This window comes from Eschrichtius robustus, chromosome X, assembly GCF_028021215.1.
Source record: "Eschrichtius robustus isolate mEscRob2 chromosome X, mEscRob2.pri, whole genome shotgun sequence".
Classification (NCBI taxonomy): domain Eukaryota; kingdom Metazoa; phylum Chordata; class Mammalia; order Artiodactyla; family Eschrichtiidae; genus Eschrichtius; species Eschrichtius robustus.
The window spans coordinates 99,362,754-99,387,838 of NC_090845.1; the positions used below are offsets into that span (position 1 = coordinate 99,362,754).

General features: G+C 38.4%; 2 protein-coding genes across 2 annotated transcripts in view; one reads left to right on the top strand and one right to left on the bottom strand.

Annotated features, from left to right (window-relative positions):
* TRPC5 (transient receptor potential cation channel subfamily C member 5) overlaps positions 1-25,085 on the bottom strand; it is a 143,109-nt gene that overhangs the window by 90,574 nt on the left and 27,450 nt on the right. The window lies entirely within an intron of this gene.
* TRPC5OS (TRPC5 opposite strand) lies at positions 15,533-15,838 on the top strand. Its single transcript, XM_068533302.1, has one exon. It carries the CDS (start codon positions 15,533-15,535, stop codon positions 15,836-15,838), a length of 306 nt encoding a protein of 101 aa, XP_068389403.1.

Consider the following 25,085-nt stretch of genomic DNA (forward strand, 5'->3'; position numbering starts at 1 on the left):
TCCAGGGCCTAAGTATTGTAAAGCCTAGTTATTCAGAAGCCAGGTAGGGTCTAAATCCACTTCAGATTTAGTCAGAAACTGGCTGGGGCAAAATTTAGGGCCTAAGCATTTTAAAGCCTACTTATTCAGAAGCCTGGTAGGGCCTAAATATACTTAAGTTTTAGTCAGAAAGTAACTGAGGTACCAATCAGGCCTTTTGTTTTTAGCTCCTAGTCAGAGCTAAGTTAACTTTTAGCCAGAGTCTTGTTAAGTTATAGCCAGGGCCTAAACCCAGTTTAATGTTAGCCAACATGGTTAAAATCTCTTCAGAGTATGTTTAGCACTAGCCATGGCCTAAGCCAACTTATGTTTAGTCAGAGCCGTTAATTAAGGCCTAAATCTACCTACAGAAACAGCTGAGGTAGAATCCAGAGCCTAAGCATTTTAAAGCCCAGTGAGAGCCGAGTTAAGGCTTAGCCAGAGTCTTGTTAAAGTACAGCCAGGCCCTAAACCCAGTTAAGCTAACCAACATGGTGAAGATCGCCTCAGAGTATGTTAAGGACTAGTCATGGCCAAAACCTAGTTTACTTGTAGTCAGAGCCCAGTTAGGGCCTAAATCTACTTAAATTTTAGTTAGAAACTAGTCAGGGGTAGAATCCAGGGCCTACGCTTATTAGAGCCTAGTCAGAGCCGAGTTAAGGTTTAGCCAGAGTCTTGTTAAGCTATAGCCAAGGCCTAAGCTTACTTAAGGCTTACTTCATCCTAGTTATAGTTTAGCCAGTCCAGTTAAGGTCTAATCACGCATAAGCTTAGTTAAGTCCTAGTCACAGCCTATTTAGCCTAGTCAGGGACTAAGCCTAGTTTACACCTATTCAGAGACTATTTAAGGCCTAGCTGGGACCTAAGTCTAGAGAAGGCATAATCAGAGTCTCATTTAAGGTGTAGCAAGGGCCTGAGCCTTTTTAAAGCCTATTTAGCCCAGTTAAGTCCCATAAGGTGCTAAACTTAGTTATGTCCTAGTTAGAGTGTAATTACAGCTTAGCCAGGGCTTAAGCCTAGTTAATGCCTAGTCAGAGAATAGCTGAGGCTAAGCCAGGGCCTAAGTCTAGTTAAGGCCTAGTCTTCCCAGTTAAGGCCTATTCAGGCCCTTGAGTTTGTTAAGGGCTAATCGAGACTAGGGTAACCAACTCTTTCCAATTTGCCCAAGATTTTCGATACTTAGTGCTGAAAGTGCTAGGCCCTGGAAAATCCTTTGGTCCCTGGCAAACCAGATTGGTTGGTCACTCTAGTCAAGACTTTTTAAAGAAAACTTTTCTTTGCCTTGGAGTTTATAGTTTATAAAGCATTATTTCAACAGTATTTGATTATTGCAGCATCCATTTGAGATAGGTGTCATCATCATCCCCATTATACAGACGAATAAACTCAGGTTTAGAGAGAATAAGTGCCTTCCTCAATGGCATATAGTGAATAAGTATCAGAGGTAGAGTTTATTATATCTGTGTTTGAATTCAAAAGCCATGCTCTTATTTTTTAAACTAAACAGGCATCTCCCCATAATTAAACATTGTCTAAATCAGAAAAGTAATACTTGCTTAAGAAATTATCATCATCCTATTTTCAGATCAGGAAAGTGAGTCACAGTGAGTCACAGTGAGCTTTAAGCGACCTGCCCAAGGTAAGAAAACTTTTAAACTTGAACCCAGTTACTCTGCCTCCGAATCTCATATTTTTCCCCTTAAGAATAACCTCTTTTCTTCATCCTTCCTACTTCCCCAGTGTCAAATACTTCAGTACATGCCTGTGTGGCTGAGGATGTTGTATGTTTTCATGTTTCAGTGATGCTTGTGTCCATTTATTATCTGAAGTCCATCAAGCATTTGGTAAACTCTGCTTGAGTGGATGCTTCTGTTTTCAGTCTGAGGTTTCTATATTGATGGTTGCTGTTTCATTAGGGGATGTTTGTTGAGCCTGGAAGCAAAGCCAACTTGGTAGTAGGGTCAAGCCTCAACCTCTTGATTTGCTGTGATCAAAGGAAAAGGGCACTGAAGACAAACTTGATCTACTTAGTAATTCTTGGGAGGGTTACGGGATACATACATCCCTGTCATAATGACATTCTGGGGACCAGGGAAAGAGACCAGGTACTGTCCGTCGCTGGTACTGTGTATTCATCTGCCAGAAGGCACTGAGGACTTGGCTTGCCTTTTCCTGGCTGTGCCATTTCTGTTGCCTCCTGTGAGCTTACCAGGGGTGACAGGCATCTCTGTTAAAAAGCCTGTATGTAAATATAGCTGTATCTTCCACTATGTTATCCTGAGGACAAAATAGTTGCCACCCCTGCAGAATGTAGCAGCTTCTGGATTGGATGCCAATGGTAGCAGTATGCCAAGCATGAAGTATCCTGTTTCTCTCCTGCCAAGTAAACACCAGCTTCCTCTTCGGTGGTACATTTAAAGGGACAGTCTGCACTCTTCTTGTGTGGCAACGGCAGTGGGGGAGAGCTTTCGCCATGGGCAGTCAGCGGCTTAGATGGTGGCACAGTGGAAGAGGCCACCAGGATGCACCTTCTGTGGCAGATGCCGTCTTAGACTGTAATTTCCCCCTTTGTGCGGTTAAGTTGCTTTTGGAGAACTATTTGGTTTAATGTGGAACGCAAGAGGAAGGCAGAGCTGGTTAGGAAGAAACAAATGATTTATTCCACTGAGCAGCTGGTATAGTCAAATGTTGCTTTCTTTCTTGGAGAGAGCACCATTTGGGAATGGAATCATTTTCTCTGACATTCACATGGCTATTCCCCACATAAACTCAGGTCTTTAGATAACTTCACGTGTTTGTATTCCCATGAGCAGGTGCAACACATTCAGCTTCAAGGCACTGGGTTAATGGCAGAAGCAAGGCGTGTCTCTGTCCTAACAAAAAATCTGGAAGGCCTTTCCTCAAGGACTGCGGGCTTTGCAGTAGAATGTTGGCAGCTCTGGGAAGAATGCACAGAACTAGGTTCCAGGTTCTACCACATTCCAGCTGTGTGATTTTGGGTAGATCTTTTTGCCTTTCTAGATGTTAATTTTCCTAAATGTAGAATGGAGATAATAAACTCTGGGTTGCCCTACCCATGTTATGTGGTAATTGTGAAGATCAGATGAGATACAATGTGAAAACACTAAAGTATAAAACACTATAAAAAATGTAAGGGGTTATTAGTCCTGTTATTCATTCAACAAATATTTATTGAGCACCTACTACATGCCAGACACTCTTCTTACACTTGAACAAAATAGAGATCACTGCTTTCATGGAGCTTACCTTCTAGAGAGGAGAGCCATAAAATAAATAATAGTCATAATGAACAAGTAAACCATATAATATGTACAGAAGGTGATAAGTTCCAAGAAAATTGAAAAAGTAGAGCAGAATAAGGAAGACTAGGAGTGCCAGGTTGGGAGGGGGAGGTTCAATTTTTGAAACTGTGCTAAGTGTAGCTCTCATTGAAAAGGTGAGATGTAAGAAAGGGTTTGAAGTTGGTGAGGGATTTAGCCATCCAGATATCTGAGTAAAGAACATTCCAGGCAGAAGGAATTGCCAGTGCAAAGCGCCTAAAGAGGAAATGTGCCTGGTGAGTTTGGGGAATGACAGAGGCCAGCGTGGCTTGAATGGAGGGAGGGAGAGAGAAGTAGAAGATGAAGTTGCACATTATATCACAGGGTGCCATGTAGGCCGTTATAAGGATCTAGGTTTTATGCTGAAGGAAATGCAGAGACAGTACAGGAGGAGTGACATGATCTGACTCACAGTCTAAAGGGATCACTCTGGCTGTTGTATTGAGAAGAGACTGGAGTGAGGCAAAGAGAATCCTGTTAGGAGGCTGTTGAAATAATCAAAGTGACAGGTGGATGATGGTGGCTCACAATGACAAGTTGTTAGACTTTGGATATATTCTGAAGGCAAAGCCAACGGTATCCTGGTGGATTGGATGTGGATTGTGGGAAAAAGTAAAGGGTCAAAGATAAACTCAAGCTCGTTTAGCCTGAGTAGTTAGAAGGACAGAGTTGCTATCGACTTCAGATGGAGAAGGCTATAGGTGGAATAGGATTTGGAGGGAAGACCAAGGACCAGTTTTGGAAATATTGAGTTTTAGATATCAGAAATCATTGTGAAGGCACTTAGATATACAAGTATGAGATTCTGGAGAAAGGTCTGAGCTAGCTAAATAAATTTGGGATTCATTGGTAGATAGGTGTTATTTACAGCCTGTATGAAATCATCAAGGAGGCGACTATAGACCAAAAAGAAGAGGACTTGGAGAGTGGTCATGTCAGATGCTGCCTATAGGAAAAGCAAGATGAGAACCGGGAATTAACCACTGAATTTAGTAGTGTGGAAGTCACTGGCGACTTTGACAAGGGTAGTTAGGTGGAGTGGCCATTATATTTAATTAAACGTATGTTTTAGAGCAGAAATATTTAACCTGGTAATATCAGTCACAAGAGATGAGAGAGAGATTTTGTTCTTGTTGAGCAAAACTGCCTTGAGAATCCCCTGCCTCTAGGTAATACTAAAAAGGAAATCGTGTAAGGAATCCTATCAGGACAACTCCATCCAGTGCTTTGTTTGAGCAGCATGCTGGTCTGGTATTGGGAGGCCTCTCGCCAGAGGACAGGGCTGTGGCCCTGGTGTGCTTTTCTGAGTGTTAAGCATATAGGGGATAGGTTTTGCTCTTTACCCATGCTTAAAATGCTAACTGTTGGCCTCTTTCTGAACCTCGAGAGGTAAAAGAATGAGGTCTTCAGAGGGAGAGGAAAGAATAAATTCATGCCCAAGGGCAAAGCATTTTTCTTTTGGGGATATTAGGAAAGATTTTTTTCTACCTCACTTCCTCCAATTTATTCTGATTATGTTTATCTCAGAGGTCAAAAATGGAGAAGTTTGAAAACAGGAGACCAAGTACTCTTGTCTTATTTTTAATTTTCATAGATCAGCATATGGTCTTAAGGTGATTTGAATGTTCGTTTAGGTTTTTGGTATCTTTTCTTTTTACTGGAACGTTCTAACTGTAGGTGCACTCTGAGAACAATAGTATTTAGGGATGAAGACAATGAAATGGTCATCCTCAAGGGGGCCTGTGGCCTACAATCCACTTGGTAAGCCACCCACCACAGCTGTCTTGTGTTCTTGTTGACATCTTAACGCTGCTTCATATTCTGCTGGTGATCTGGAGCTCCCCAGAGCATCACTAGGCAGACCACAGTGTAAGGGAGAGCACAGAGGGCTGAGAGACTGAAGACTCAGATTCCTACTCTTGCTCTGCTACTAACCAGGTATGTAATCTTGGCACATCTCTTACCCTCTTTGGTTCTTCACTTCCTCAGCTGTAAAATAGGGATAATCCTTGCTGTGCGGGATTGCTATGGGATTAAATAAGTTAATGTATGTGAAGGTACTTGAGGATATAATTAGCAGAAGGAGGAAACTATGAAACACCGGAATGAGCTACCAAGGGAGGTTATGGAATCTTATTTTGAGACCATTAAAAACAGAAGCAGTTTTCTTTTGGTGGATAAGCAGTAAGTACATTTGCAGGCAGAAGGAAGAAATGTATGACTTCTGATCTTCTTTCCAGGTGGTAAAATAAATGAACTGGGGCTCTCCTGGCAAGCTGGCATTTGCCACGGAAACCGAGAGGAGGCCACTACTGGTGCTTTGTCTTGCTCTTGTCAAATTTCTGAGAGGTATTCTTGAAGCTCAGTACTAAATCTGGGCTAGGATGGTTAGGGATACAAAGTATACAATGGTATTTGTATGATGCTTCCTTTCTTACCCAAATGATTCACATAGGAAGATCTGAGAATCTGGGCTGGTTCAGGTGAAGCCTTTCTAGACACGGGGTCATGGCCTTCATTATCTTGCCAATTACTTTCCAGGTACGGTTTGATCCTTGAACAGTCCACCTATACGCGGATTTTTTCAATAGTATTATAAACGCTACAGAACTACATGGGCTGTGGTTGGTTGAATCAGCATATGTGGAGGAACCACGGATGTGGAGGGCCACCTGTAAGTTATAGGTGGATTAACCCCCGTGTTGTTCAAGGGTCAACGGGGGATGTTTCCAAGGAACAGCTAGTTAATGCTTTGAAAGATTCATTGCCATAATACCAAGTGGAGGGCCTTCTCCACGCAGCTTGCCATGTGTGGGAGGAATAACCAATGGGCAGCCTGAAGTGTAGTCGGTTTTCACCTGCCAGAGCTCAGAGCCAGAGTGAGCAAGGGCTGCAAAGGGGAGAGTGAAGTAGGCCAGGAAGATCCACGAATCCTCAAGGAGTCCCTACGTGACTGGTCTTACGTCTTCCGAAAGGGTTACGTGTGAATTAGGGCCACAAGACAGCTCCCTCACATCTTTATCCAAGTGTATAGTCATGTTGGTTCTAACTATGAGATGACATATCTCTGGTACTTCCTTCCAGTTTCTGTAATGCCTGCAGTTGTCTCACCCCGACTGCCCCCTCCACCTTCCAGGGATCACTAGTCAGTACCCAGGATGCACCACACACTGTTTCCTGGATCCCAGAATTTTCTCCAGAACAATTATATAAGCTAGCATTTATTAAGAACTTATTATATACCAGGCACCATTCTAAACTCGTTGCATGTGTTAACTCACGTAATTCTCACAACTTTTATTATCTTCATTTTACAGATGAGGAAACTGAAGCAGAGTAGTTTAGCAAGCTTCTAGTTAGTAAGTGAAAAATTTATAATTCAAATATAGGTCTGTTTGACACAGATCCTACTATTCCAACCACTAGCATCGTTTTACCGTGTCTCCCAAAGTAAATATACAAACAAACGAAAACAATTTTCCTTTTTCCCTCTCAGAAAGCTGAGGGAAGACTCGGGAATAAAATCCCTTTTCCTTTTACCTCTAAGTTTTGTTTTTATTTCCCTTATATTAGACCTCGCCTTCTGCACTGGTAATATTTAAAAGCCAAGAATCTTTCTAGAAGCATTACAGCTCTTTTCCGGCTCTCTGGGAGCCTGTGGGTTTCTCATAACAGCCGAGATTCAGGGACAAGCCCGTGCAGAGTCCACCAAGTCAAGATGGGGTTGCTGTCCTCATGTTTGAAGACTGAGGAAACTATTTGTCTGTCTAGGAAAATAACCAAGAGACATATTTTCAAAAGTGGCTGTTTTTCTCCAGTGACGGAGTTGTTTTTCTGAAGGGCAAGCAAGAATCTGTGATTCTCTCTGCAGCAGTGAGCAACTTTGGAGGAGGAAGAAAGTAATTCAGTAGAATCTGGTCTAAATTGACCATAAGGACATTTCCTACCCTCCATTTTTTCAGTTTCTGTTTTGAATTTTTCATATATTTTCAAGAAGGGGCCATGTTTAGCTCTTCAGCCACACAATTCTCTCCTTTCTTTCTTGATAAATTAAATATGGTTCATGGGGATTTTAAATGTCAGATCCTATAACAGGCAAATGCCTTATTGCACGCAGTTTTTTATTATTATTTTTTTAACGCAAAGGTTTGTAGCTTTTATTTTTCTTTAAGAAAAAAAAGAGTTTAAAGGGCAGATCCTGTTGCTTTGTTCATTGTAGCCCCTCGGAGAGCTCCTGCTATGTCAAAATTATAAAATTTGCCCTTTGGGAACAAGGACCTCTTGATGTTTCCTCAGGGGTGGGGAGGGCAATGAGAAGTAGCGTCTGGGGGTGTTTTTATTTTATTTATTTATTTAATATCTTTATTGTAGTATAATTACTTTGCAATATTGTTGGGGGTGTTTTTAAAAAATCTGTGTTGAATGCATGTATCCAAATGGTACTGCAGCATTAGAAATGGGAGCATTGTTAAAAAATTTACTGTTTGTAAATAGGAAGCTGGCACCTATACTCACCAAAGGCACATTTTAATCTCTCCCACATAACTGCCTCTCTTCCCGTTGGATATGAACTAATTTACCTTGCGTGATGCAGAGAAACTTATCGACTATAAACATAGACCCAGAGGATTTGGATTCCTTTGCTCCTTTTCCACCCTACTGTTAGACACTTATTGCCAGTTTGCCAGCTACAAGCATCACAAAATAGCAGGGTAGGACTATCTGCTAAAAGAAAAATGGTGGCTTTTGATTAGTTGTGCTGACAAAAATGTTATAAGAGTGAGATTAATAAAAGTCTACAGGGTTAAAGATTCTAGTTATCAGATGGACAGCATGGCCTCTGCCCCAGCCGTCTTTCTGAGCTACCTATAAGATGTGGCTTATCTCATCTTCTGTCAATTTACAACTCCATCCAGCTACAAGGGTCTCTTGCTTTACTTAGCTCTGCCATGAAGTAGGCCAAGGACCCTTCTCTGTACCTTCAGACTTCATTCCATTTCCATTCTGTGATGACCAGCTTGCTGAACCCTGACAAGACTCTCATCACTGTCTTGCTGTCCTTACTGGTTTTATAGGAAGGAAACCCAAAATTAAAAAAAGAACAATTTTTTGAGATATAGCGTACATAAGGTGAAGTACATCAATTTTAAGGGTACAGCGGAATGCTTTAAAAAAAAAAACATACGTAATTATATTGACAGAATATTTCCAGCATCCCAGAAGGCTTCCTCACATTTCTTCCCAGTCAATAACCACCCGCCCCCGACAAGAGGTAACTACTACATTCACCTTTGTTCTACAGATACATTTGCCTGATCTTAAATTTCATATAAATGGAATTATATGGTATGTACTTTTAGGCATCTGGTTTCTTTCAACATTCTCGTACATGTATTTTTGTGGACATTTGTAATCTTTTATTTTATATACTTAGGAGTAGAACGACAAGGCCATTCAATAGAGGTATGTTTAGTTTTAGTAGACACTGCCCAACAGTCCCAAGGAAGCTGTACCAGTTAACACTTTCACCAATAATGTATGAGAGTTCCAGTTGCTCCATGTTCTTCTCAGTGCTTGGTATTGTCAGGTTTTTTTCTGTTTTTTCAATTTTAGCTATTCTGGTGGGGTTTTGTGTGTCTCATTGTCATTTTAATTTGCATTTTCCTCATGAGCAATAATGACGAAAATCTATTCATATGTTTGTACAAGGCCACTTGAAAGTTCTCATCTGTGAAGTGCTATTCGATTCTTTGTTCTATTTTTAAAAATTGGACTGTCTATTTCTTATTGATTTGAAGGAGTTTAAAATATATGTATATATTAGATACAAGTCCTTTGTTAAATATATGTATTGTGAATATTTTCTCCCAATCTGTAGTTGGCCTTTTCACCCTCTTAAGGTGCCTTTTGATAAATTGAAGTTCTTAATTTTAATGAAATCCAATTTATCAATCTTTTTTCATAGTTAATGCTTTTGTGTTGAATAAGAAATCTTTAACTACTGAAGGTCACAAAGATATTTGCCAACGGTTTGATTTAGAAGATTTACAGTTTTACCTTTCATGTCTAGGTCTATGGTCCATTTCAAATTATTATCATTATTATTATTATTATTATTATTATTATTATATCCAGTGTGAGGTAAGGCTCATGGTTCCACTGATTTATTTGTTTGTTCTTGTGTCAGTACCATGCTGTCATATAACTGTAGCTGCATAGCTAGCCTTGATATCTGGTAGTATACGTCCTCCAATTTTGTTCTTCCTTAAGATGTTTTGGCTATACTAAGCCCTTTATATATCCTTATACATTTTAGAATCACTTTGCCTAAAATGCCCTTTGGGGATGGTTTTGAGCTTATTAACTCATTAGCCTCCCCATGTCCTCTCAACTTCAAAATCGTTTGAGGGAGAGACCAGTAGCATATTTGTGGCAGTCTCCCTCCCTCTAGTGAGAATTTGTCTCCAAAGTACCGTGAGGCTTGGGAGACTTCACTCAGACTTTTCCACGCATGTGCTAGGCTAGACCTCAGCTAACTTCAGGTGAGGAAAATTAGCCCTGCATTTCAGGCTTCTCAAATTTCCAATCCATTATGCTAGCCTCAAACTTTATGCAGATTTCTCATTTTCCTCAGTAGACTCCCTCTGCCTTGGTGCCAAACCTCATCTTCAACTTGTGCCCAGAATTAGCAAATGTCTCAGTGAAGAAAAAAAGTCTGTGATTATCAGCATTCTTATGAAAGACTCTTCACTCTGAAATTTTAGTTCATCTTGTCCTTGTTTCCACAGATCGCAGATATCTTTAAAACCTATTAATTTTGTAGTTTATCATTTTGTTGTTGTTTTTTAGTTGTGACGGGAGCGTTCACATCCCATTTGAAAGCAAAAGTCCAGTAAACGTTTGATAGGCATAACCTTGACCCTCTCATCCATCTTGGCTCTATCACAGGTGAGTAGTTTATGAGTGGGCCAATTCAGTAGGTCAGGGGAAGGGCAGGTAAAATGGACACAACATTCCTGTCACAGATGATGGAGATTGCTGAGGGGACTGAGCTGGCTCTCTCCATCCCTCTGCTTTGGGACTCACAGTCAACTTGGAATTCAGCCCGTTTCCAGGGATGGGAAATGAGATTAACATTTTGAGTTCTATTCTTGCTTAGAACGTGATGTCAGCTCTGGCCTGAATAAGGCAAATTTTCCTCCTGTAGGCACCTGAATTTGTGCCCTTTGGCACAGGACTTTAAGAATCATACCTGGACTGACTTCCAATTCTGTGTCTTCACTTACCATGTGGCGGTGGGCAATTTACTTAATTTCTCTGTTCCTCAATTTTTTCATCTGTAATGTCACAGGGTTATCAAGTGGATTAAATGTACTAATATTAAAAAAGAAAGTACCTGAAGTGTAATAGGTCTTCAATAAATGTGAACATTTATTAGAATACTTATGGCCATGTCATCTCATCTGATATATAGTTTTTGAGGCTGGGGATCATGCTTGGTCACTTTTTGGGGGTGAGTAAAATTTACATACAGCGGGATGCACAAATATTAAGAGTACCATTCAGTGAGTTTTGAAAAATGCGTAATCTTGTATAACCCATCACCTCAGAAAGTTCTCTTAGCCTCTTCCAGTCAGTTTCCACTCCCCTAGATGCAATTGCTATTTTGATTTTTCCACCGTAGATCATTTTGCATTTTCTAGAATTGCATATGAATAGAATCATACAATATATATTCTTTTGTGTCTGGCTTCTTTCATTAAGTACAATGTTTTTGATATCCATTCATGTTGTTATCCCTATCAGTAGTGGATTTCTTTTTATTGCTGATTAGTATCATATTGTATGAATATATCACAGTTTGTTTATCTATTCTCCTTTTGATTGACATCTGGGCTCTTTCCACTTTTTTTGGCTATTATGCATGAAGCTGCTATAACCATTCTTATAAAAATCTTTCTGTGAACTTTCATTTCTCTTGGGTAAATGCCTCAGAGTAGAATTGCCAGGACTGGATAGGTACTTGCCTGGTTTTATAAGAAACTGCCAGACGTTTTCAAAGAGGTTGTATCATTTTATACTCCCATAAGCATGTGTGAGAATTCTGGTTCCTCTACATCTTTGTCAACATTTGATGTTGTCAGTCTTTAATTTTAACCAGTCTAGTGAGTGTATTGTGGTATCTCATTGTGATGTTAATTTGCATTTCCCTGATGACTAATGATATTGAATATGTTTTCATGTGCTTATTAGCTATTTATTTTTCTTCCTTTGTGAAATGTTTGTTCAACTCTTTTGCCCACTTTTTTTTTTAAATTTTTTTTTAAAATTAATTAATTAATTTATTTTTTATTTTATGGCTGTGTTGGGTCTTCGTTTCTGTGCGAGGGCTTTCTCTAGTTGTGGCAAGCGGGGGCCACTCTTCATCACGGTGCGCGGGCCTCTCACTATCACGGCCTCTCTTGTTGCGGAGCACAGGCTCCAGATGCGCAGGCTCAGTAATTGTGGCTCACGGGCCCAGTTGCTCCGTGGCATGTGGGATCTTCCCAGACCAGGGCTCGAACCCGTGTCCCCTGCATTGGCAGGCAGATTCTCAACCACTGCGCCACCAGGGAAGCCCATTTGCCCATTTTTAATTGGTTTGTTTGTCTTTTTATTATTGAGTTGTAGGAGCGCTTTATATATTCTTGTTACAAGTTCTTTGTCAGATATATTTTTTGTGAATATTTTCTCTGTGCGTTGCCCGCTCATTTTATTAACCATGTGTTTTGATGAATTGTTTTATCTTTGTACCCCCTGCTATCCATGAATATTTGACACTTGATAATATTTACTGAATGAAAGAGTTAAAAGTTGTTCCTCCCTCCCTTCTTCCCTTCCTTTCTTTCTTTAACAATACTTACCGGTTACCTACTATGCGGCAGCCTCTCTTCTATGCCTTGGGTATACAGCAGAAAACAAAACAGACAAGCTTCCTAATCTCATGGAACTTCATTTTAGTCTATATGTATGTGGGGTGGGGTGACAGACAGAAAAACAAATGAATAAACAAGAGGTGATTATAGGTGCTATAATGTAAAAATGCACTGTATGCAAAATGAGAAAGGGATGATTAAGAGGCTTTTTCAGGTTGGAGGGTCTGAAATCTGAGGGGATGATATTTGAGCTGAGACCAGAATGACAAGAAGCCATTTTTTTTTTCTGGGGGAAAGGGATTCTAGGCAGAAGGAACAGCTAATAAAAGGGTCCTTAAGGTGAGTTGGGGCTAGGTGCAAACTATCCAAAATACACCTTTAGGCAAACACCTTAGGGTCAGGGTTTGGTTGCTTTGGAAATTATCATAACTGGAATAAGCTGATGCTATACACTTACTATTTCCTAGCACTGCAGTACTTGCTAATTTCTCAACACCCTCCCTGCCCTCGCCCCATCCCCAGCTCCTAGGTTCCAAGATGCTTTGAAGATAGGAATTGTGGATTAGCTAACACAGTGGTCAACAGGGTTAAGGCTAGGTCAGGAATGTTTTTTTCCCGTCAAAGGTGACCAAGAGATAGAAAAAATAAACCAAGGGTTGCATAAATAATAGATAACTACATTTGTCTTTATAAGATAGCAACATATGAAGTGTTCTACCTCTCTGCTTTTTATATTTAGATTGTGTCATGTAAAACTCTGTAAATACATCTATTTGATTAATGGACTATAATTTGTTTCTAAATTTTGGCCAGCTTAGGGAGAGATGGAAGAAAAGATGATGGGAAGGGGTAGTGGAAGATGGAGATACAGAGAGAATGAAATAGAATGAAACACATAGGTGAATAAATGGAGGTGTATCAACAAAGAAGATTAATAACAGAGTCCTAGAGGGAGGTAGAGAAGCTGAGAAAAGAAACTGGGTGAAAGGGAAGCCAGAAGTTAAATAGGTTTTGTGTGAGTATGTTCCTATTACCCTCTTGTGCCCTTGGGCTATGGGCACTATAGTAGTTTATCGCTTCCTTTGAAAAGTTTGATGGTGCTCTCTACTACTATTTAACACACACCTTACTCTGTGTCTTTCTTCTGATGAGCTGATTCGTGCTCTACATTAATGCCAAATTCCTCTCATGATTTTTTACCATTATTTCCTTCCACTAGATTGCTTTTTCTCTAATCAAAAAGCAGAGATCCTGTGAGTTAATAAACTGCCATGCATCTAGTACCGATTCTCCCATATTTCAGATGGAAGTTGCCTCCAACCAAAATCATGCCTTCTGGTTATTACGGTTAGGACCCTTATCATCAGGGCAAACCCCATGTCTACTGTCAGGATTTTGGGCAAAAAACAAATGTGAGGTTCTGATAGGACTTATACTAGGCGAAGATAGTATATAACCGAGTGGATCAAACCACACCCTGTGGAAGCTAGCAAGCTCCATGTGAAAATCACAGACCATCTGGCGGATGATTTGCTCTACTCCAATAAAGGCCTAAGGAGTACAAGTAGCTGGGGTAAAGCCTGTGGCTTGCTGGGCCCCACTCTGGTCAGAACTGCTGGAAACAGGGCAAAGATAGATTTGGCAGTATCCTAAAAGAGGGAGGTGGATGGTTGCTTCCTAATACTCTCCACTGGGAAAACTTGACTGAGGCTGGAGAGAGGAAACCAGTTCAATTTGCAGGACTGGTAGTTAGAAATTTAATGTGTATATATGCCCAAGAAAACAACTGGCCAAAAGAACATAGCTACACTAATCAGCTGTGGACTGGAGATATATGTTCTAATAAATAGAAAATTACAGACTGTCCTACTGCAGGAAAAACAATCTGGTGAAGGGAGATATGAAAAGAAATCAATGAAAGGAATTTAGCAATTCATGTAGGACATGTACCAGCTCATCAGAATGGAAAGACAGAATAATCTATTTAGAATAAGAGAGGAGACAATCTGACCCCCGCCAAAACTAATACAGACTCTGCAGTCTTGGGAACTCCAAGTCTCAACTCAGGTCCCTTGTCAGTTCAATTTAAGGTTGCAGATTGGGCATGTGAAAGCTCAGGGCATGTGGACATTAATATTCTAGGTAAGCAGAGGAGAAAGAGTGGACAAAAAAAACTATGAATCAAAGAAACGAGTAAGCAATATGAGCTATGTTGAATTACTAAAAACTTGAAGCCTCAGCAAACTCATTTTTAAGGGGAGTGGGGGATGGTAAACCAGACAAGTGTGATAGGTAGATTATATTGGGCCATTCTCTAGATTTTTAAACAAGGAATATTACCTTAAAGAGGTATAAACTTAGGAATAGGGCTTGTAGAGCACACAGACATACAGATGAGAATAGTATGACCATGGCTTTAGCCAAATTTGGGAGAAATAGCTGCTAGATATGAAATATTGGCAGTGATAGGAAATGACCAAAGAACTAATTTTATAACAGAAGTTATACAAAATTTGGGAAAAGACAGAGAATGTGGGACTTTCATTTACCATAAATTCCCCAGACTGCAGGGGCAATCGGAAACTTTAATGAATGAATTATTAAAAACACAGAAAGAACTTAGCAGCACCAGATATAAATGGCAATGAGGCAAAGGTACTAATAAAACAGGATTAATTGAAAGGCTCTGAGTGTATGTCTCCTCCTCAATAGAGATGTTCAAGAAAGATAGACAAACTACCTATGCTCACTTTGTTCTCAAATCCCATAAGAAGAGGTAAAGACCGTGAGAAGCGTAAAGGGGACTATGAGTAGTAGACCCTCATAAGGCCATCAAAATACGAGGAGCAATAGCTAGGGGTACATTTTCAACGTTATCCTATAGCCAGAAACTATATGATGGAGAAAGGCTCAAGGATACTAACTTTATATTTCTCTTTTCTATTACTAGATCTGCTTTTCTGTTTTCTCTTGGCTGTGGCAATCTGTCTGATGGTCATTATACTAGCAGTTCACTACCAACACAAACAAGAGAACCACATGTAAATTTTGTGGGAGGTTCACCAAATTTATCAAAAAGTACTGTAGGACCGCTGGCCTCATTCTGTACTTGATCATCATCATCATCATATCAACAGCCTCATTTCTCAACCAAACCAACCACAGAACCATTGCCAGCCCCATAGGATCCATTGTCACCAAGAGCCCATTTACTACAGCTTTTAGTAATATTTTATCTACTGAGGAAAGCACAGAGGCATGGAGTCTGTGTCAATCCCTGTACTAGTTGGTAGACTTGTTGATTGTATAGCCCAGTTAACTGGAATAGCTGAAGAGCTTCTACAGTTGATTTCACAAGGACCAGTTCCTCGTGAAGAGCAAGATGACAGAGCAGAACAGATAGAAACAGATGCACCTCTTTCCGAAGAAGCTTCACTACCAGACCTTCCTGATCTCTCAGACTTAGAATCAATACTTACACAAAGAGAAGACGAAGACTTAACCTTGGATACAGATCAAGCTATGTTAGACATAGATGAATTATATGAAGGAAGTACTCTTTAATATTAACAATGACTTAAGTAGATAAAACCTCATTTGCCTCCACCAGCATGTGAAAAGTGATCATTTCTCTGTGTCAAATATATTCTAATTTTTCTGAATGTTAGCAATAACAGTTTTTCTCCTAGTTATGCACAGTTTCATTACTAATCTATTATAGAACAAGCACTATTTGATTTGCTTCTGGCAGAGGCTGGTCTCTTTTCTTCTTTGTATTTATTTATACAAAAAGCTCTGACTTTAGCAATAGGGTTCTTTCTTTACCTGTACTTGTTCTCCTGTTAGGATTTCTGATAATAGGAGCAAACACTAGCAAAGAAAAGAAACTCCTTACCTAACAATAGAGTGAAGACCTGATGAACTCTATCACATCTTGGGACCCAATTTCACCGTTCTACAATGAGTGGAAACTAAAAGGGGAATATCCTCCAGGATGGCAGTATAGTGAATACATTCACATTAATAGGACAATATTGGGGCACTTTTACTTGAAAAGATAGAACTACTTACTAGGCCTTTCGGACAGAATGTGTCAGCCAAAGGATGCTATAGCAGACTGGGGGAAATAATTCTAAAAAGCAGCCATCTACCAGATAATAAAAGTGCAGAAAGCTTTACAGATAACTCTTGCCAGGGAGAAACCTTTGAAAAAGCTGAGGCCAAGAAGTTCCAATGCAGGACTGTTCCCTCAAATGCTGACCCATATCACAACTACTCTGCAACATTGTTGCTCAAAAGGAAATGGCAAGTTACACCAAATAACAACAGGAGAGAAGTACTAGTACTAGAAGGGCTAGACAAAGCCCTAACAAGGACTATTCGCCTATGGAAAAGTCAAACACTTATGGCATAGGCTTAGACATGATGGTCCACAAGTAGAAGCAGATAAAGTACACCTTCTTGGGTATAACTACATTTATAAAGAATAGCTGATAGGCTTATTATAAGGGAAACTGCTTCAACCTTGACAGAAATCTTTACTACTGAGAAATGGGAGCAATAATGAATTTAAACAAAATGTGGACTGGTTATAGCCACAGTAATTCTACAGCTACCAGAGGGGGGAAATGCAATAGTTGGAAGACCCCCATATCAAAACAGAGAGGGACCAAATACACGTTCAGGAAATTCACTGATCATACTAATTGCATGCCATAGGGTACCCTTACTTCCATTTGGAAGAATAGCTACCTTTCATACAAGCCTGTGGACACTACGGTCCTTCTTCCTAGAGAATGGCCTTTGCATCTTACAATATGGGCAGCAACTAGGTAAAGACATAAAAATATACCATTAGACAAAGTGGTATATGAAAATTGTGAAGAAATGACATGTAGAAGTCAATCCACACTCGTGGGAAACCAGACTATATCAATTCACATAGAGTCCTAAAGCATATTATAGTCAAAGGGATTAAAAAGACTTTTAATACAGATGGCTTCAGAGCTAACCAACATGACAGATGCTGCATCTAATACTAAGTGAGCTCTGCATACACAGATTATTAGCTACCTTTAAAGGTAAATGGGGAAAATTATAGACTATATAACCAGGTCTTATTTGGATGAGCAGTAGCAGGAGAAACATAAGTCAGTTTTGCCACTGAATTTCAGGATAAGTTTATTTAACAAATTTAAGAAAGAGATAGCTAATAGCCAAGGCATGGAAGCAACCTAAATGTCCATCGACAGATGAATGAATAAAGAAGATGTGATATATATATATATATATATATATACACACACATACAATGAAATACTACTCAGCCATAAAAAAAAATGAAATAATGCCATGTGCAGCAAAATGGATGGACCTAGAGATTATCCCACTAAGTGAAGTAAGCCAGAGAAAGACCAATATCATATGATATCGCTTATATGTGGAATCTAAAAAAAATGATACAAATGAACTTATTTACAAAACAGAAACAGACTCACAGACATAGGAAACAAATTTATGGTTACCAAAGGGGAAAGAGGGTGGGGGAGGGATAAATTAGGAGTTTGGGATTAGCAGATACAAACTACTATATGTAAAATTGATAATCAACAAGGTCCTACTGTATAGCACAGAGAAGTATATTCAATATCTTGTAATGACCTGTAATGAAAAAGAATATATATGTATTACTGAATCAGTTTGCTGTACACCAGAAACTAACACAACATTGTAAAGCAACTATATTTCAATAAAAGTTAAAAAAAAAAAGAGATTGCTGTATCAAGAAAAGCTACACAGACTCTTTTTTTTTTTACACAGACTCTTAAAATTTTTTTTTAAATTGAAATATAGTTGCTGTACAATATTATATAAGTTACAGGTATACAATATAGTGATTCCCAATTTTTAAAGGTTATACTCCATTTATAGATATTATAAAATATTGGCTATATTCCCTGTGCTGTACAATATATCCTTGTAGCTTATTTTACACCTAATGGTTTGTACCTCTTACTCTTCTACCCCTATCTTGCCCCTTCCCTCTCCCATCTCCCCACTGGTAACCACTCTATATCTGTGAGTCTGCTTCTGTTTTTTTATATTCACTAGTTTGTTGTATTTTTAGAGACCATTTTGAAAATCAGAAGAACTTATGGAGCTACTGAAAAATACTAGTATGAGAAAGTTTCACAGTAGACTGCTACGTGGGAAGATTGATAGAGTAGGTGAGGATCCAGGAGACTTAGAGGGGTGAACAAAGACACAAAGAGGAGAAATAAAAGTTATATTACAAGCAACTACTGTGGATAATTACAAGCCATACCAGGCAGCAGATTGAGGGACTTTACTGCTGCAATAACTGGACAAACTGAGCCTTACTTGCCCAGGGTAGGCCACTCTATACACTATGTCCAAAGTGGTAAATAATAGATGCAGTGCAAAGGAACTATGCCAATTAACCTAAATAGAGCAGTGGGAAAGCAAGAAGTAACCATTTATCCCACCATTCCAATAGGAGCAGTTTTATAAGGAAAAATAGTGATTAGAGTTAAATAAGGAAATCTATATATGTAGCAACCAAGAAGAAGAATAACAGAGTAACTGGATAAAAGTTAAAAGATAGAATCTATGCTTTAATTAAAGGTTTAGAAACAGTCAGGGAAGATATACACTCTCCACTAGAAATTTGGACTTCAGGAAACTGGGCTATAACTTTGTGTCAAAATGAAACTCAAGGCATAAATACTTGTGCAAGAGCAGGAAACATATCCAAGGAGAGAACATCAACCTGCTATGAATTCTATTTGATGAGCAATTTAACTGTAAATGGAAAGATCTGGTACACCTCAAATAAGATGGATACTGAAGGGTAGCTATTCTTCCAAGTAGAACTCTGGAATATGGACTTCATAACAATTCCACAACAGATTAGTGTGAGCTTGTTAAAATTGTTAGTAGTAATGAGAGAACACAATCAACCATACTTACTCAAGCAAGTCATCAAAATACATCAAAAGAAATCTGTGAGACTACTCCAGACATTGAAACAAGATAAAGCTTGAACCAGCCTATGAAACACATAATAGTCAACATGGTCCTTAGGTGTCAAACGGGAAGATGCTACAACAGTGTAATATGCGGAACTATCTAGCCTCTTGGCTAGATGGGTTCACCTGGAAAGATTATGCTATAATGGCACCTCAGGATTAGATAAAATATATTGCAATGTTTGCTTTGATTGTGTGATTATATATGTTTATGAGTTGTTAAGATGTTACCTTGCTCCAAGCAATGGATTGTTGTATTAAGTATGTTTGCTCTTACAGAACAGAATTAAAAGTAAAGTTAATAGTGATAAGAAATAAGTGTAGGAAGTAAGAACATACTTAGGAACAAGAGCTAGTAGGGAAGGTATTTTTAGGAGAGAGAAGAAAAGTAACAAGTTGTCAACAGTTATGCAGCCGTTTACGGTGGAAAACCATGGTATAGAGTTAGTTCCTAATCGCATTTATGAACCAAGCCTTGTTTTTGTCATATGCAAATTAGCCAACCCTAAGTTGTTAATATTGATAGAAATAATTGGTTGGCAATTGACACAGGTCATGCACTTAAAAGCCCAGTTAGAGGAAGATGGATTAACTAACTTGGCAGTCCACTGATTGGATACCTCTGATTGGAATCCTGCGTCTCCCCTCCGGTCCTTTATCCAAACTTTTCTGGATCTTCCTGAGAACAACACCAAAGTCAATTCTTGTATGGCATGGAGGGATAGAGAGGGGGATAGGCTCACCATTCTAAGACAAATTTAAGGTATGAAAACTAAGGGAGATAGGCTGGTAGATTGCAATGAATTAGGAAGCATCTAATTCTTCATCCCTGTGTGCTTTGGCTAAATGTGTGGGAAGTTGTAACTACATAAGTTGCATTCTTTTTTAATTTTTTATTATTTTTTAGTTGCATTCTTATGTATGATGATTACTGCTAGTTATTAGATTATAATTGAATATAGTCCTTATTAGCTATTGGTCCATACCATTTTACTGTAACGTGTTTTAACAAATTTTAACTAATAAACTTTCATTCACAAATCAAAGAACTTGTGGTCATCTTAAATTACCTGGTGGTGAATTTGGAGGCTACCAAACCAGCATAAAAGAACCCCTCTCAACAGAAGGTGGAATATACTCAGAGAAAGTATTATACCAGGAATCTGAAGTTCTTCTGGCTTTGTCAGATAGATAGTCCTAACGCATCTCTGAAATATAGTTCTTTCCTGTTTGTCAAATGATAGTTATAACTTTTTTGCCGACCTTCAATGGTAATAAGGAACACACAAAATGATACAGTTTTCAAAGACTTTGGTTGATATATCTGACAATGGGAAAGAATACATGAAATCAGAACTTTTTAGGAATAGCTGAAAAATGTCTATATGAAAATACCTGAAAGTCTATGTGACATGTAAAGATTATCCAGTAGTTCTATACCTGTTTTCTAAGAGATTAGAGCTTCCTTATTTTACTCAATGTCAAACTTATAGTTAGCATCAGTTTTTGTTTCATTCTTTTGAGCTTTATTTTCTCCACCAAGTTAAATTCTTCTTGGGAGTCTACTCAGTTCTTCTAGGAATAGTAATGAGGAAAAAACAACAATGAAAAAGCCACCTTTCAAGAAATAGTGAATTATATTCCATTTAAGGCTAAGATTTTGTTCCTGAGGAAGTTATGAAATTCTGCACATTATTAACCCACTATTATCCAACTAGATTTATTTTTTACATCAAAGCTGACTATTGTGTTCTTGTATTGACAGCCATATCTTAATAGACTAGTGGTATTTAGCCATTTCATCTAGGGTATACGTCTTAGTTTTTTCAAGGACCCTACCCCTCATTTAAAACTTGTTTTTCTTCTGACTATGTAATCCTTAGCTCACAAACCAACCAACCAACCAACCAACCAAAAAACCCTAAAAATAAAGAAAAAATAACCTTTAGTTCCTGACGTTATTTGGGGGCTATTTGTATTGACAGATACGGCTATCCATCAGTCTCAAGTGTCACATCTCTTCAGGGTAATAAAGAGTCTTTGAAGGTGATCTCCATTTATACCTCTGAAGAATGAAACTGCATTTTAGCAAGGTAAGGAAAACCACTGAACTCTTTACCCCTTGTCACAATTTCATCTTAAAGACCCTAGTAAAATGCTGAAAGCATCTCAAGAGGTATTTTTTAGTTTAACACAAGTATTCATGTAAAGCAGACTAGGGAGTCACAGGTAGGAAACACAACTTCAGTGTTTCAGATTCCTTTAATCAAAGATGCCATTAACAAAATCTGTTGTTGAAAACACATAAATACACATGCCTCTAGATGATAACAAATTCTGGCAATACTGATCATTTTTAAATAGTTTTATTCTTACTTAAACTTGGGGAAACATTGGCTTTTCTTAAAACCATTATCTTCTAAATTTTTAATATTGGCAACTCCTAGCTTCCAGTTTTGGAAAATCAGTTGTGTTGCAGCTCATTTTATAGAGAAAAATATTTTGTTTTTTTGTTTTTTTGAATAAAGCTTTGTAGCTCAAGGTTTAAGAGACATAGAGACATATTGTCTGTTTGCAACTTTTGATGTGAGCAGGCTTATCTTTGGGTACTTTCACCTGATGAAGGAGTCTCTAATGTTCCTCCCTTATAATACCTCCACCTGTTGAGAAAATTTCGATTTGTACTGGGAATTTCTGCCCTGTTGGAATCACAGCAAGCTTTGAAAGAAGACTGAACAGGGTGTCAGTAGGCATGACACTAGAAAGTGGAGAAGTGGTGTATCTGCTTTTTCCTGCTCTGAGTATAGACACTGAGAAGAAAGACCCCCATGGTCCAACTGGAATCAAGCATGTAATCAAGTATGAAAAAGAAGACAAAATTTCTGTTTTAGCTTAGTTGTCCCATTCCCATCTACAGGTTGTTTCTCCTTTGAATAATTCTGGTCCTGGGAGATAATTCTTGTCTAGCCTTCTTAAGGGCCTGAAGGTCATCTAGAAAAGATCATCTAGACACCTTTAAGAAAGTGTCTCCAATTTTTTAGGGGCTCATAACATGCAACCCTCAAATTGAATGTGTTCCACCAGACCCTGGAGTGTGACTCACTTAAGATGTGAATATATTTTTCTTCTTGATGAGTAAGCACACATAAAGTATATGCCTTCAAGGAATCTGAGGAATCTTATCTAACATAGCAAAGCTGAGTTCATTTGCTATAGATATAATAGAAGGATAAAGTTAGTTTCCATTTGTTTATTTGTGTCCATCACATTCTACAAAAGGAGTTTGTATGATGAGAACTGATGATCAAGTGTATTATACAATGATCGTGACCTTTTTTATGCTTGTGGCCTTAAGCACTGTGTGTATGTTTCACTTTTTTAATGGCTAGATTATGGATATTTATTGAAAAAACTTATCAGTCTGCTTCCTTAGATCAAGAGCTCTGAGAATGAAGTGCTCAGAGATACCTGAATTATTAGAACCTCAGTAACTCACAGGACTCTGCTTCTTATCCAAACACACTAAACTTGAAATGACAAAAAACACCCCTAAAATAAGGACATTGCTCATTTGTTCAAGGTGAGAGTATTCAGTCTTAAACTTGACATGTGGATTTGAATAGAGAAAATTAGAGACTATACTCAGTTGAGACAATGGAATCACAGATTTTAAAAATCTATAATTCACAGGTTGGGAAGGATTACAGAGTTCTTTAGCGGAAATGAAGTTACAATTCAGAAGAGAAACTAAACTAAAATTTATCTGTGGTCATTGTTAAGATAACTTGTCTAGGTCCATCCACCTCACTACAAATAACTCAATTTCTTTTCTTTTTATGGCTGAGTAATATTCCATTGTATATATGTACCACATCTTCTTTTTCCATTCATCTGTCGATGGACACTTAGGTTGCTTCCATATCCTGGCTATTGTAAATAGAGCTAATGAACATTGTGGTACATGACTCTTTTTGAATTATGGTTTTCTCAGGGTGTATGCCCAGTAGTGGGATTGCTGGGTCGTATGGTAGTTCTATTTTTAGTTTCTTAAGGAACCTCCATACTGTTCCTAGAGACTGTCATACAGAGTGAAGTAAGTCAGAAAGAGAAAAATAAATACCGTATGCTAACACATATATATGGAATCTTTAAAAAAAAATGGTTCTGAAGAACCTACGGGCAGGACAGGAATAAAGATGCAGACATAGAGAATGGACTTGAGGACACGGGGAGGGGGAAGGGTAAGCTGGGACGAAGTTAGAGTGGCATGGACTTATATATACTACCAAATGTAAAACAGATAGCTAGTGGGAAGCAGCCGCATAGCACAGGGAGATCAGCTCGGTGCTTTGTGACCACCTAGAGGGTTGGGTTAAGGAGGGTGGGAGGGAGATGCAAGAGGGAGGAGATTTGGAGATATAGGTATATGTATAGCTGATTCACTTTGTTATAAAGCAGAAACTAACACACCATTGTAAAGCAATTATACTCCAATAAAGATGTTAAAAAAATAATAAAGTATATTAATAATTACCACCACCAACAAAAACAAAAAACAACAACAACAAAAAGAGATAACTTGTCTTAGGAAATGTGGAGCTAAATATATAAATTCTAAAAGAATTCTGAAGTCTCTGGCCATGGGACTAAACTTTGGGCCATATTTGAGTTTATGTGACTCTATGAGGGTATATTATTTTTCATGAAATCATTGACATTGAAGTTGACAGTCACTCATTATCCTTGCTGCATTTGCTGCAAACCTGGAGTTGAAGTTTGATGTGGTCTGACGGAAACAGTTCAGTCTATCAAATTCCAAAGTTCTCATTGATTTGATTCACAGTGATGAGTGACTACCACCAGACCTAAAATTGTTGATCTCTGCATAAATACAGTGCTTTTTGGATTACCTTTGTATTACCGCTGAATATCCATAATTTTAATAGCTAAAAGATGCTACTTTGCCAGTGTTATGGATTGAAAATAATGTGGTCTGCAAAATATGAAACTCAATTGTATGGGCTCTAATTTTAAAAATGGTTAAAATGGTAAATTTTGTGTTATGTATAGTTTACCACAATAAAACAAATGATCCTTTCCACTTTAATGTACACAGCAAATAGACTCTGAGACCAACTTTGGAATCTCTGATGTTTAATTGAGAGAGCAAAAGGAAATATAAACCTTTGCCACATTCAGGTTGGTCTAATGATAGATAAGAAATATATCATATGAAAGTATAGAAACATGGAGATATTCTGTAATAACAGTAATAAGAGAAATTATGAAATAAGGGACATGGAGGACAAAGTTTTAGAAAAGTAAAAGGGCTAAAACAGGAGGGAAAAAATGATGAGAAGCTTAATGAGGGCTGGAGGGCAGTGAATGTCGAACCCAAGGATGACTCCATGGTCATATGCTAAGCAGATCCCCAGGAGAGTGAGGAAGTCATCACAATGGTTTCCAAATGGAGCGGAAACTGAAACTGGCAAATGATGATTATAGGAGCAGAAGGGATCAAGGGATAAAGTAACTGGGAGATGATCTACCAATACAAAATTGATGAAATATTGTAATAAAACTGTTTGAAAATAAATACTTTGTCAGTTTTCAGGGGAATGAGGGCCTACAATTATGGAGTTTATCTGCTATCTAGTGAGGTAAGGAATGCAAACTTTAGTTATATTCTGCAATATCCGTTTTTAACACTTCTATTCCCATTAACCATTTTGTCATCTGGAAGCAATTCGTATTCTAAACAT